General features: G+C 41.2%; 1 protein-coding gene across 1 annotated transcript in view; it reads left to right on the forward strand.

The window, feature by feature from the left end:
• The window catches only part of tpk1 (thiamin pyrophosphokinase 1), a 213,176-nt gene that overhangs the window by 89,404 nt on the left and 109,313 nt on the right, over positions 1-14,459 (forward strand). Inside the window, exon 4 of the mRNA XM_034182347.1 lies at positions 1,290-1,385. Coding sequence (XP_034038238.1) covers positions 1,290-1,385 — 96 coding nt within the window. The remainder of the gene's footprint in view (positions 1-1,289; positions 1,386-14,459) is intronic.

Below are 14,459 nucleotides of genomic sequence, written 5' to 3' on the forward strand. Positions count from 1 at the left end.
GGATTTGCTATTCAGGATGAAACGGGAAGGAACAGCACTCTGTGGAATCGGGGTATTACCATGTGTCCCCATGAGACTGTTTTGTACCAAAACAGGGCCAAACACCGTAAAAATTTTTGTTTGACCAATAATCCAAAATCTTTCTGGAGTTCCTCTTTATATATTTAGCCAAAAGCTAAAAATGTCCTGCACATAGCTCAGATTTATTATTATTTTCTGATAAAAGATGCTTTCTTTCTGCATTGTTTTCATTGCATAAACATATGAATGATGACAATCAGAATTTCTAAATTATATATTCATTTTTTTTTTGTGCCTTCGCTTACACACCTGTCATCAAGGGATGTGCGAAGTGATTTCTTTTTTTTTACGTTGTGCGTTTTTAAAAAAGGATATAAATGCTAATTAATCTGGACTTGTGAGTAAAAAAAATGCATAAATCCTTCCATGAAGCGGCCTTCTTTTTCGCTCCTATCAAACAAAATGTCAAACCACAATTCAGCTTGGTTCAATATATAATGAACACAGCATCAGGGGCACGGGAGCCTACACATGAAGCACACTGTGATATTCTCTTTGTGTCACCCTTTTCTCTCTCTTTGTGGCTGTCTGTAACACTCGCCTTTTTTCTGTAAGTATCACACAGGTTTCCTCAGAACAGGAGCCATGTGGTTTTAACTCTGAGAGTGTTATAATAATACCTCAGGAGCAGAACAGTGCGAAACTTTGAGGAGTTCCTTCAGAGATTTATCAGAAACTGTGAATAATTCTGCATAAATGGAAGGACGAGAAGAAGAAAGCATCCACAAGGGAGACGGAGGGAGAGACAAGGGAAGGCAGTAATGGAGGGATGAGGGTTGCGAGGATGGATGCGATCAAACGGAGCACAACAAATGAGTTTGTGTGAACTGACACCATTTGTGTGTGTGTGTGTGTGTGTGTGTGTGTGTGTGTGTGTGTGTGTGTGTGTGTGTGTGTGTGTGTGTGTGTGTGTGTGTGTGTGTGAGAGCGTGGTCTGGAGGATGGTGTGTTTTAGAATCAAAGTGACACTGTAGAGAGGAAAAAAGCTGTAAGAAAGGTAGAGTAAGAGTGCAGTTGTTTACCTGGATGCTGCAGTTTAAGGCCACGGACTGGAACCTCTACATTATTCAGCGCCACAGCCTGCAGACAGCTCGACAAGACTAACACACTGATTTACACCTCGCCCCGTCGCCGGCCTTCTATTCCTTACCCCTGCCAGCGTTTCAGTTCTACGTGCGTCTTTCTGATTGTGCTTTTTGTGTGTGTAGGGGTGCACGCTGATAGAAACAGCTGACCAGGACCGGACCGACTTCACCAAGTGTCTGGCCGTCATGGTGGAAGAGATTCAAAGACGCCACTTACAGGTTAGCATGCATCATAGACAGGCATACGCTTTATTCATGCCATGTCTTCAACCTCTTCTGTAGGTTAGTCATGACACAATTATTCAAAACTGAATGCGGTTGAGACTGATCTGGAACAGAAACCGTTAAAGGGACACGATTCTGAGTACCAAGCTATGCATTTTGCTTCCAGGAACTACAACTTACTTCCTGCTTGCTATTCCCAACCTCTTTAACCATTTCAAGTTGCCTGTCCCTTTAAATGGAAAGGATCTGCTGACCAGACCCTTCCCTTCAGGAAGAATGTCACTTTGATTTTTCCATGTTTCTTGCTGCCATGTTGTGTTGGTAAGTGGCTGTTCTTTATTTTGTTGGTGTCACTGGTTCTTCTAATCAGTGTTCGTGGAATCTTTTGGAAATGCCAATATTCAATGATGTAACATCATATGTTTTGGTTTGTGGGTAAAATAATTGTCCCACAAAAAAAGTCCACATATTGCACAACATTAAGTGGAATTCTGCATTTATTTTGGAAACCTCTGATCTGAGAACCTACAGTGCCACCCAGAGGCAGGTGATTTAAACCATTAATGCAGGATTGCCTCAAGACAGGATTGTCTTGAGGCACAAATATGGGGAAGGGTACAGAATCATTTCTGCTGCTTTGAAGGTCCAAATGAGCACAGTGGCCTCCATCATCTGTAAATGGAAGAAGTTCAGATCCACCAAGACACTTCCTAGAGACGGCTGCCCATCTAAAGTGAGCAGTCGGGGGAGAAGGGCCTTAGTCAGACCAAGAACCCGATTGTCACTCTGTTAGAGCTCCAGCATTCCTCTGTGGAGAGAGAAGAATCTTCCAGAAGGACAACCATCTCTGCAGCAATCCACCAATCAGGCCTGTATGGTCGAGTGGCCAGACAGAAGCTACTCCTTAGTAAAATGCACATGGCAGCCCACCTGGAGTTTGTCAAAAGGCATCTGAAGGACTCTCAGACCATGAGAAACAAAATTCTTTGGTCTGATGAGACAATGATTGAACTCTTTGGTGTGAATGCCAGGTGTCATAGTTGGAGGAAACCAGGCACCATCCCTACAGTGAAGCATGGTGGTGGCAGCATCATGCTGTGGGGATGTTTTTCAGCAGCAGGAATTGGGAGACTAGTCAGGATTGAGGGAAAGATAAATGCAGCAATGGATGAAAACCTGCTCCAGAGCGCTCTTGACCTCAGACTGGGGTGAAGGTTCATCTTTCAGCAGGACAATGACCCTAAGCACACAGCCAAGATATCAAAGGAGTGGTTTCAGGACAACTCTGTGAATGTCCTTGAGTGGCTCAGCCAGAGCCCAGACTGAATCCAATTGAACATCTCTGGAGAGATCTGAAAATGGCTGAGCACCGACGCTCCCCATCCAACCTGATGGAGCTTGAGAGGTGCTGCAAAGAGGAATGGACAACACTGCCCAAAGATAAGTGCACCAAGCTTGTGGCATCATATTCAAAAAGACTTGAGGCTGTAATTGCTGTCAAAGGTGCATCAACAAAGTATTAAGCAAAGGGTGTGAATACTTATGTACATGTGGTTTCTTAGGTTTTATTTGTAATAAATTTATGGGGTGTTGTGTGTAGAAAGTTGAGGGGAAAAAAATTATTTACTCCATTTTGTGATAAGGCTGTAACATAACAAAATGTGGAACAAGTGAAGTGCTGGGAATAGTTTCTGGATCTACTGTATTATCCTATTGAATGGGGGGTGGTTGGGGTGGTCCCAGTGGTCACTGGGTGAGAGGCAGGATTCACCCTGGACAGTCCATCACAGGGTCGACACGTACAGACCAACAATCACATTCACACCTATGGTCAATTTAGAGTCACCAGTTCTCCCAACCTGCATGCCATGCAAAGTCCACACAGAAACAACCAGGTGGGAAGCAGTAGTGCTAACCACGAAGCCACCATGCTGCCCAATATTGTCATTAATATTATTGTTGTATGATAGATACATTATGGGTATCTAATACTCATTAACCAGACCAACAAAAGTCTGACTGCTCTGTGATCATGTGCTCTTAATCACATCCCTGTTTTATAATAACTACAACCCCGATTCCAATGAAGTTGGGACGTTGTGTAAAATGTAAATAAAAACAGAATACAATGATTTGCAAATCCTCTTCAACCTATATTCAATTGAATACACCACAAAGACAAGATATTCTCTTTTACTATAAAGCCACGCTGTTGTAACACGTGCAGAATGTGGCTTGGCATTTTTGGCATCTTGCTGAAATAAGCGAGACGTCCCTGAAAAAGACATTGCTTGGATGGCAGCATGTTTTGCTCCAAAACCTGGATGTACCTTTCAACATTGATGGTGCCCTCACAGATGTGTAAGTTGCCCATGCCATGGGCACTAACACACCCCCATACCATCACAGATGCTGGCTTTTGAACTTTGTGCTGGTAACAATCTGGATGGTCTTTTGTCTGAAGGACACGACGTCCATGAGTCCACGACGTTCCTGAGCCCACTCGGTAAGATCCACAATGATGTTGGTTTTTAATGCAGTGCTGCCTGAGGGATCGAAGGTCACGGGCATTCAGTGCTGTTTTTTGGCCTTGCTGCTTACATGTAGAAAGTTTTCCAGATTCTCTGAATCTTCTGATTATATTATGGACTGTAAATCTTGGAATCCCTAAATTCCTTGCAATTGAATGGTGAGAAACATTGTTCTTAAACTGTTGGATTATTTTTTCACACAGTTGTTCACAAAGTGGTGATCCTCACCCCATCTTTGCTTGTGAATGGCTGAGACTTCTGGGGATGCTCCTTTTATATCCAGTCATGACACTCACCTGTTTCCAATTAGGTGTTCTTTGAACATTCAACTTTCCCAGTCTTTTGTTGCCCCGTCCCAACTTTTTTTAAATGTGTTGTGGCATCTATTTCAAAATGAGCAAATATTTGCACAAAAACAATAAAGTCTCTCAGTTTGAACATTAACCTCCAATCTCAATTCTCTTTTGTTCCCCTTCCCCTTGGCCCTACCCCTACCTCTACGCCTACCCGTTTTAAACAAGGGGTAAGGTGAAGGGGTATGCCTCTAGCCCTATGAGTTGAGACAGCCCCCTGCCTTAGGAGAAAAAAAACTGCCCGTGTCAAACTGCCGTCTTCACTGTTTAACATGGCAACCGAAACACAACTTGTTTCAGTAGCCTGTTTGCTCTTTTTATTTTCTCACCTTTGTGCGTAAATGCAAAGAAATAGAAGTGGTCGCAGATTTCTTTGACGCATTGCAGTCATGTCATATTAATTTATTTAATTAATTCGGAATTTATATTAATAATTAATAGTGTTAATAATTAATTCATTAGTAATTAATTAATGTTAATAATAATATTGCTTGGTTAATAATTAATTGATCGATTTGTAATTAATTAATTATTAATAAAAAATAAATAAAGACTTGAAATATATCAGTCTGTGTGGAATGAATGTATACATTATACAAGTTTCACTTTTTGAATAGAATTACTGAAATAAATCAACTTTTTCATGATATTCTAATTATATGATCAGCACCTGTATGTACACTCAACAAAAATATAAACGCAACACTTTTGGTTTTGCTCCCATTTTGAATGAGATGAACTCAAAGATCTAAAACTTTTTCCACATACACAATATCACCATTTCCCTCAAATATTGTTCACAAACCAGTCCAAATCTGTGATAGTGAGCACTTCTCCTTTGCTGAGATAATCCATCCCACTTCACAGGTGTGCCATATCAAGATGCTGATTAGACACCATGATTAGTGCACAGGTGTGCCTTAGACTGTCCACAATGAAAGGCCACTCTGAAAGGTGCAGTTTTGTTTTATTGGGGGGGATACCAGTCAGTATCTGGTGTGACCACCATTTGCCTCATGCAGTGCAACACATCTCCTTCGCATAGAGTTGATCAGGTTGTCAATTGTGGCCTGTGGAATGTTGGTCCACTCCTCTTCAATGGCTGTGTGAAGTTACTGGATATTGGCAGGAACTGGTACACGCTGTCGTATACGCTGGTCCAGAGCATCCCAAACATGCTCAATGGGTGACATGTCCAGTGAGTATGCCGGCCATGCAAGAACTGGAACATTTTCTTCCAAGAATTGTGTACAGATCCTTGCAACATGGGGCCGTGCATTATCCTGCTGCAACATGAGGTGATGTTCTTGGATGTATGGCACAACAATGGGCCTCAGGATCTTGTCACGGTATCTCTGTGCATTCAAAATGCCATCAATAAAATGCACCTGTGTTCTTCGTCCATAACAGATGCCTGCCCATACCATAACCCCACCGCCACCATGGGCCACTCGATCCACAACATTAACATCAGAAAACCGCTCACCCACACAACGCCACACACGCTGTCTGCCATCTGCCCTGAACAGTGAGAACCGGGATTCATCCGTGAAGAGAACACCTCTCCAATATGCCAAATGCCAGCGAATGTGAGCATTTGCCCACTCAAGTCGGTTATGACGACGAACTGGAGTCAGGTCGAGGCCCCGATGAGGACGACGAGCATGCAGATGAGCTTCCCTGAGACGGTTTCTGACAGTTTGTGCAGAAAGTCTTTGGTTATGCAAACCGATTGTTTCAGCAGCTGTCCGAGTGGCTGGTCTCAGATGATCTTGGAGGTGAACATGCTGGATGTGGAGGTCCTGGGCTGGTGTGGTTACATGTGGTCTGCGGTTGTGAGGCTGGTTGGATGTACGGCCAAATTCTCTGAAATGCCTTTGGAGACGGCTTATGGTAGAGAAATGAACATTCAATACACGAGCAACAGCTCTGGTTGACATTCCTGCTGTCAGCATGCCAATTGCACACTCCCTCAAATCTTGCGACATCTGTGGCATTTTGCTGTGTGATAAAACTGCACCTTTCAGAGTGGCCTTTTATTGTGGGCAGTCTAAGGCACACCTGTGCACTAATCATGGTGTCTAATCAGCATCTTGATACGGCACACCTGTGAGGTGGGATGGATTATCTCAGCAAAGGAGAAGTGCTCACTATCACAGATTTGGACTGGTTTGTGAACAATATTTGAGGGAAATGGTGATATTGTGTATGTGGAAAAAGTTTTAGATCTTTGAGTTCATCTCATACAAAATGGGAGCAAAACCAAAAGTGTTGCGTTTATATTTTTGTTGAGTGTATGTTATGGGCTGCATCTAGTTCTATTAACCCTATATTTCTTTTTCAAATTCTCCCATTTTTTGCATCCAACCCTAATTCCTTTAGAAATTTCCGTGACAAATGATATCAGTCTATTAGGACATCAGGTTACGTGTTTCACATATACATGTGTATATATTTTACAACTTATTCCCATTTGTGAAACTTCTCATTTTCTGCCTGAAAGCTTATTAGGAAACGAGTGTGCTCAGGGCTCCCTGTTTGTTTACAAAATACACACGCGTTACAGACCTTGAAATCCAAAAGGGATTGATATTATCCAGAGATTTATGAACATACAAATTAATGTCCTTATCCTTTTATCATGATTTTCTCCATTGTGAAATATAAAAGTGTCTTATCGTAGCGTTCGTGTGTATGTGTATTATAACGCCTCAGCACATGAGCGAAGTTACGATATTCTTCAGAATGTCAATATGTTAACATGCATCCAGCAGCCTACACGTTGTTGTCATAGACAGTCGGAACTTTCTAAACAGCGTAATTTGTAATGAAAGCTGCTTTCATTTGTGCGGCTCTGGGCGCCATGTTTGTTTCTGTGGAGACAGCAATAAGCTCCTCCTGCCCTTCCAAACAGAGTGTGCATCCAGATTCCCTCCATTTGGAGGGGTTTGAAGCCCTCCGCCTCACTCCAAAAAGAGAATTGAGACACCCCTCTGTCTCTCGTACCTGCGCAAAACGGAGGGGAAGGAGTAAGGGGAAGGGCCGAGGGGTAGAATTGAGATTCAGCCTAAATATCTTGTCTTTGTGGTGTATTCAATTGAATATAGGTTGAAGAGGATTTGCAAATCAATGTATTCTGTTTTTATTTACATTTTACACAATGTCCCAACTTCATTGGAATTGGGGTTGTATAACAAAGCGAATCCACTTCTGAATCTGACATTTCCTGTGTCAGAACGAGGCTCTGAACCTGAAGCAGCTTTGCACATCATTTTATCTTGAATAGTTTAGTGCTGGGGTTGATTGTTTTTTTAATACATAAAATGTTTGTAGATTTTACCAATACTTCTGCTTCCTATCAGCAGCTTTTTGTGCTTTCAGAAGTCGTGTGCAATAACAGAATTCCAGTGTGGTCCAGGTCCATCTGGGGAATATTTCTGACTTACATACTGCACAGATAATTACATTTTAAATGAGTGATCTTATGTGTAGCATGTTATTATATCAGTCCTGGGATGACTATATTTTGGTTTTACTGCTTTTTGTTGGTGACTTTTGTGACGTGCGTCTCGCTGTTTGGTGCAAATCTGGTGAAATCTGTAAATTGAAAACTTTATGTTCTTTTTTCAACTTGCGTAGTATTTCACAGCAACCTGATATCCAGAGTTTGACACGAGTTGCCCGAGTGAATCCTCGTAGTCCAGCCAAGTGGTGCGGAGCCGGGCACAGACTGTGACTCGATCCACACGCTGACTCCATTTTCATTCTGACTAACAAAATATCTGTTGAAATGCACATAATTTACTTCACATGAGAGAAAACACAGAGTTTAAATTCAGGTTTGACAGTGATCATTGTCATTCCCATCGCCCAGGGAGACACGCTCTGCGATTGGTTTATTTATATAAAACATTTTGGTAAAAGTAATCACAGCAGACTTTTCATTCAAAGGCAGAAAACAACAAGCAGCAGTGGAACAAAGCTCAAGACAGCAAAGAAGAGCAAAAATCAATCCACATACCCATCAGTATAAAAAGAAACCCCTCACCGAGTCCCATAATCCAAACAGAAACACACACACAAACACAAAATCAGCTTTTAAAAACGTGCTCGGTGTTGTGTCTGTTAAATTGTTATTAGGGTATAAAGTAATATAAAATGTTATGACTCTTTTCAGACAGAATTATATTTTTCCTGTATCATGTATTTGGTTAAGACTGGGGTAAAGGTCACTGCTTACCTGTCCTTGCAGAATGAGGCGTGTTATGCGAGGACAGTGGTGCACACAGTTAGCAGTTTTCCCATCTTATCCATCCATTATTAAATGGTTCAAAATGCATTTCCAGAAGAAGTAAGATGTATACAAGTAATCTCAGACCTGGAAAAACATATGCTCTCTGTGTTGTGATGTCACTTTGTAGATGGCCAAACATTGCACAAAATTCTGAAATGATGCAGTGGACACACTTGTAGTCAGGCGCACTCAGTCACAATATTTTCCAGAGTAAAAGTCATGTTTTTTTTTTGTTGTTGGTTTGGTTTGTTTTGTGTCTTGTTTTTACTAGTCTGTCAGGTCCTGTGTCTTCAATACTCTGGTGCCGTTTGTATATAAAAATCAGGCATTCGTCATTATTAATATTAATAAGAAGAAGATCTATCCCGGGAATCAAAGAACTAAACAAAATTCCAGACAGTAATAAAAAAATAAACACCAATAATAAAAGTACTGTATACTACTACAATGAACAAAAATCCTAAATTAAAGAGCTGAGGAAAAAAAAAATCAAATAGACTCATTGTTTATTGTAGTGATTCCAAAATGGTGGGCCAACAGTCCATGTCCATCTGACGATTTATTTTATCCACACTGCATCAACTAACATCCAGTATGTTGTCCATCACACTCTTAATTTAAATAAGTGAGTATAGAAAATGAATGAATGAATGGTGTCCTTCACATATGTTTATTGGTTCATCTTGCTTAGTTTTTGGATTTTAACCTTCTTTATGGTACACACCACAACCTGAGGGCTCCCTGCATAAGTCCACTGTTCACTTCTCCATGTTGCTGTGGGCCAGCAGCCTGTGTCCATCTGAAGATTTCTTTTGTCTAAAGTGTTTCAAGTATCATTCAGTATGTTGTCCATCACACTCTTAAGTTCTGGGGTTCAAAATGTCCACTATGGACTACATACATCCTTATGCAGAAGAGTTACATTCAGACATGATGTAAGCTGAGTTCATTCTCTACTCAGATTTCTCAGTTATGTCAGTTTTGAGGCTTATCTGCGTGACCTGTTGATCCCCCCTTTTTGTTGTCCAAACACAGGTGTCTGTTACTTTGTGATGCACTGAACAGTGAACAGTCTGAAAGTGAGGATGTCCATTTATCCTTATACCATTTGCTAGCTCGCGCCGATGAAGCAGGGCATTATTGTCACTGGTGTGTGTGTCGGGGTGTCTGTGGACAAGATAATTCAAAAACAGCTGGAGTGATTTCCTTCAAACTAATCTAGAGGTGACTGATTTTGGAGTAGTTTAGCCAAAGGGTAAAGGAAAACGTGGTTAGAAAACCCCTTTTTTTGTTATATCTCTTGAATCAAAAAACCTAGGGCGATGATCTAAAGCATGTGTTGATCAGAATTAAAGATAGAAGCGCAAAATATTTGCGATTGATTGATATGAAGTCACACAGAAGTCTTATGATGAAGTCATACATAGCCAAAAATGCCATTACAGACAAATGTACATTTACCAAACTCGCACATTGGAATGCCCTGGGCAGTCTGTGGGAAATTCTAGCTGAAGAGGGAGCGGGCCAATGCACAAACGCAACCAATATTGCCCTTTTAAAAAAAATATCTTATTTCATCCCAAATAAAAAATAAATAACTTACCCATTGTCTCTGTTTTTCTCCTTTTGTCATACTTTAAATGTGTTCCATGTCGGCTGAAGTCCGGCAAGTTCATTAGAAATTTTTCTGCATGCTCAAAACTTTGAGCAGACATCAGACAGAGAGCTTCTCCGGTGTTGTACAATTGTTTTCCATTTTGTCATGTACTTGTTCGTAACCTGTCAGTGGACTTCCAGTAGACATTGTTAGTTTAATTCGTTATCTTTTCATCTTACGTTTGTACCCACAAATTATTTAAATCCTCTCAAATCAGTTTACTCAATGTGTCACAGTGTGACTAGTGTCAGATCCGTTTTGCAAACTCTCACATTGACATCATTGTCATGCTGCTACTACCAGTGCGCACACCATTGACATTGTCAGGCAGGTAAGACACGTAAGCAATGAGAACGTCATGAAAACTCATGTTTTGCTTTTACAATGTATTGGGGTCACAACATTATTTTACAGTGGGCGTTTAAGCAACTTTAATAAAAAAAAATAATAATAAAAAAAAAACCATTGCATTTGCACCCAGGGGTGTTCCACGCCAGTTTCTGCCTCTAGAGGAGGTGGGCGGATGTACAAGCACAGCCAATATTCCATTTGTCGTCAGACTGTACATTTCTATAAAATGTCTGAATTCATCACAAATAAAACTAAATCATACACAACTCACCTGTTTGTGTCTGTTTTTTTTTTCTTCTTTTTTCCTTATTCATTAAATGCGTTTTGTTAGCTGATGTCAGTTGATGTCTGGCTTGCCAATCGGAAAGTTCCAGTACATCCTCACAATTTTAAGCGGACATTGGATAGAGAGCTTTTTGTCCTGTACTTGTTCATAACTTGTCAGTAGACATCCAATGTTTAGCTGCTTTCTCACTTCGGTAGCCTGAAAACCATCACAGCAGAATTCCACCTTAACCTTCACAAAACTACCCATGGTTCCAGAACACTTCCTGTTTTCTTGCACAAGAGTCCTTCAAAATAAGAGCACATTTCAGCATAAAGTTTGATTCCACTTACAGTGCACACCAATGACCTTGTCAACGGTAAGATGCGGAGAAGATGAGAAAAACATATTGAAAACTCATTTTTTTTTTTGCTTTCTGTGACATTTTGGGATCACAAAATTTTATGTTAGGGTAGGTGCTTAATAAATTTTAATAAAAATAATTTAATTTTGGGTTGGAATTTAACCAAGTTCCTTCAAAAAAGGGGGGTGGGAGTATGCTCGAGGGGAGGGTGCGTTGCAACGCACAGATACAGTATATCGGGGTGTGTATAGTACGTAGGATCAGCCCTCTGATGCCTTTCACTCTTCTTAATATTAACCACTTAGAAGGGGAGCATGGTTTTAATCTTAGGTTTTGTTTTTCTGTGTGTGTGTGTGTGTGTGTGTGTGTGTGTGTGTGTGTGTGTGTGTGTGTGTGTGTGTGTGTGTGTGTGTGTGTGTGTGACACCGTCTGTGGGTTATTAGTATGTTTAAGAACGCTGAGTGGCGCTCTAATCAATGACAAATGCCCGAATCACTTCACGCCGCTAAGCTGGTGAAAACCAAAAAGAAGAAGGAACACGTAGACTCACAAACATCAGCTTATCTCTTATGCACACATGTGCTCGCATTGTGTGTTTTCACCCTGTTTAGGTGTCAGGCTTTAACAGACGATATACTTTTGTCCTTCATTCACTTAGCTGTTTTTTTTTAACCTGGCTAATATTTGCTCTGCCTTTGAACCGGCGCTGAGTGTTTGCTAGTCCGGCTGCCGGCAAGAGATAGCAGCCTGGCAATCAGTTTTTTGAGACTCTGTAAGTAAAAGTCTGTAAAAGTTGCTGATGATGACTTTCTGTTTGTTTGCCAGGATTTTCCACTTTTCTTCACCCAGTATGATTTTTTGTTCCTTTAAACACTTTATGAACAGGTGCAGGTCACATAAAAGCACAGCTTTCACTGGTTTCTATCCACTTAGATTTTCTTAAATGAGTTAAATACGTATGTGATACAATAATAATAATAATGGCGTAATTCACAAATTAACATGAATTGTTCTTGTCTTTGCTCCCTTCAGGATTCAGAGTATTAGCAGCAGAATTTTTCCCACCTCACAGCTTGGCGCTCGATTTTGAGAATTTATCTTGTGTCTGGTGAACTCTCCAGCAGTGATATCGTAGGTTTGCGGGGTTTGCATTTGTGTTTATCTGCGTGTACTTTTAAGTTCTGAAGGTCTCGTTCTCCGGTTATCCTCATCAGATGCCCTCTCCTTACTTAAGTGTTGTTGGCATGAGCAGCTCCACTTTTCCTGTTTTCTTCTCCCTTGATGGTTATGACTTCATTACCCGTCGGCACAGTATCAGAGACTTTACGTTGAACTCTGAGCCACTGTTGCTCACTTGGCTCACGGAGGTAATCAGGAGGAAGACAAAGAGCATATCTGTTGTGTTGGCTTGTTAAATTTTCTTCCCTCAGTCCTCCCCGTTCTGCTGAGTTTGTAACCTTGCAGCTTTCCAAAGGTGAGAAACGGTTTCTGACAGCACTCCTCTGTTTGTTCCCAACTCCTCAGCTGGAAAACTGTTTGTCTGCCTGATTTGTGAGATCAGCTGGCTGCAGGGCTGGACCAGGGCCCTCAACACCTAACAGCATCTTCAGTCAGAGTTGCTTTTATTAACCTAAACAGGCGTTTCCCCAAATGCGTCGTAATTTCACTTAAAATAGGTGCAGATTAATGTGCGCCTCCAGGCCCCTCATAGAAGCTCAAGAGCAGCTTACAATGCTTTGGAACCTGCAGGAGTGCAGTTCTTCTCCAGAAAATTAAAATTAATGGTTCAGATTTATGGTTTTATCATCCATGTTATGCTTCAGGCTGATCTGTAACAAAATCCTGACGACACTGACAGTAGCAATGAACACTGTAATGCAAAGCACTTTAAAGATTCATAAAATTTTAAAAAATCAGAATGTCTAATAGGAGGATTTGCATATCCGCCATATTGGATTTTGGTTGCACGTCGCACAGAGGATTATGGGAAATGGGTGCCTTCTGTGGACTCACAGTACACAAAAGGCTCAGAATGCCGGTGTGGCAGACTGAACAGTCCCCCCTGAAAATCAGTCCGCCCCGCCTTCACTGCGCATCCGTCATTTCAGAGCGTCGGCAATATTTCACAGACTATCACCTCGTTTCTGCTTCAAACTGCACTCCAGTCATCATCTACCTAAGTGACAGATATCTGAAGCTTTTATACAACAATAATTTCCACATAAATTCAGCATTATTTCATAATAAAAGACAGGAAGTGATCAGAGCACCACAGCCATCATGAGCTGCTCCTGGTGTGTTCACGGCGCCTCCGTCATTCCAAAGCATCACCGATTATTGCCTCATTTCTGCTTAAAATGGCCTAGTTTCTACTTAAAACTGACTTAAAAATAATTTAAGAGGTTTTATTTTGTCATCTGATAATTAATAATCACATTATTCCCTTTTATCACTTTGGGTATAGAGAGTCAGTCTCAGACGAGGTGCTGAGTTCCGAAATGACGCATGCGCAGTGGAGGCAGGGCGGACCTATTTTTAGGGGCGGGCTGTTCGGTCTGTGACACCGGGATTACTTGTTGAGTCCCTGGTTGCTTCAATTACAGTCTCAGGGATAAACAAATTAACTTCTCTGTTTTTCTAAAATTGGAACTTTCAAAACAAGTGGATTCTTAAAATTGGAAGGACTGGACATCAATGCATTAACCTTACGTAGTAGACACACCAACGGTTTTTCCACTCAAACCACTTCCATCAAAACCACCAATATACTGTAGTCCTTCCTTCCTTCCTTCCTTCCTTCCTTCCTTCCTTCCTTCCTTCCTTCCTTCCTTCCTTCCTTCCTTCCTTCCTTCCTTCCTTCCTTCCTTCCTTCCTTCCTTCCTTCCTTCCTTCCTTCCTTCCTTCCCCTGAGGTTTGGTGTCCCATTCACCATGAAATGCATGTGCTTCTCTCAGCACAGAGATGATGCAGCAAACACTTACTGATCTGAATGATTTCAAAGATGCGTAGACAAGATTATCTCCATTACAACTGTTTTTTTCCCCTGTGGAAAAGGCCAAATGTTAAGCATTTTATGAACATATGATATAGTAGTGTTCAGAATAATAGTAGTGCTATGTACTAAAAAGATTAATCCAGGTTTTGAGTATATTTCTTATTGTTACATGGGAAACAAGGTACCAGTTGATTCAGTAGATTCTCAACAAACAGGTGCGAATCAGGTGTCCCCTATTTAAGGATGAAGCCAGCACCT

The sequence above is a fragment of the Thalassophryne amazonica genome, chromosome 1, assembly GCF_902500255.1.
Source record: "Thalassophryne amazonica chromosome 1, fThaAma1.1, whole genome shotgun sequence".
Classification (NCBI taxonomy): Eukaryota; Metazoa; Chordata; class Actinopteri; order Batrachoidiformes; family Batrachoididae; genus Thalassophryne; species Thalassophryne amazonica.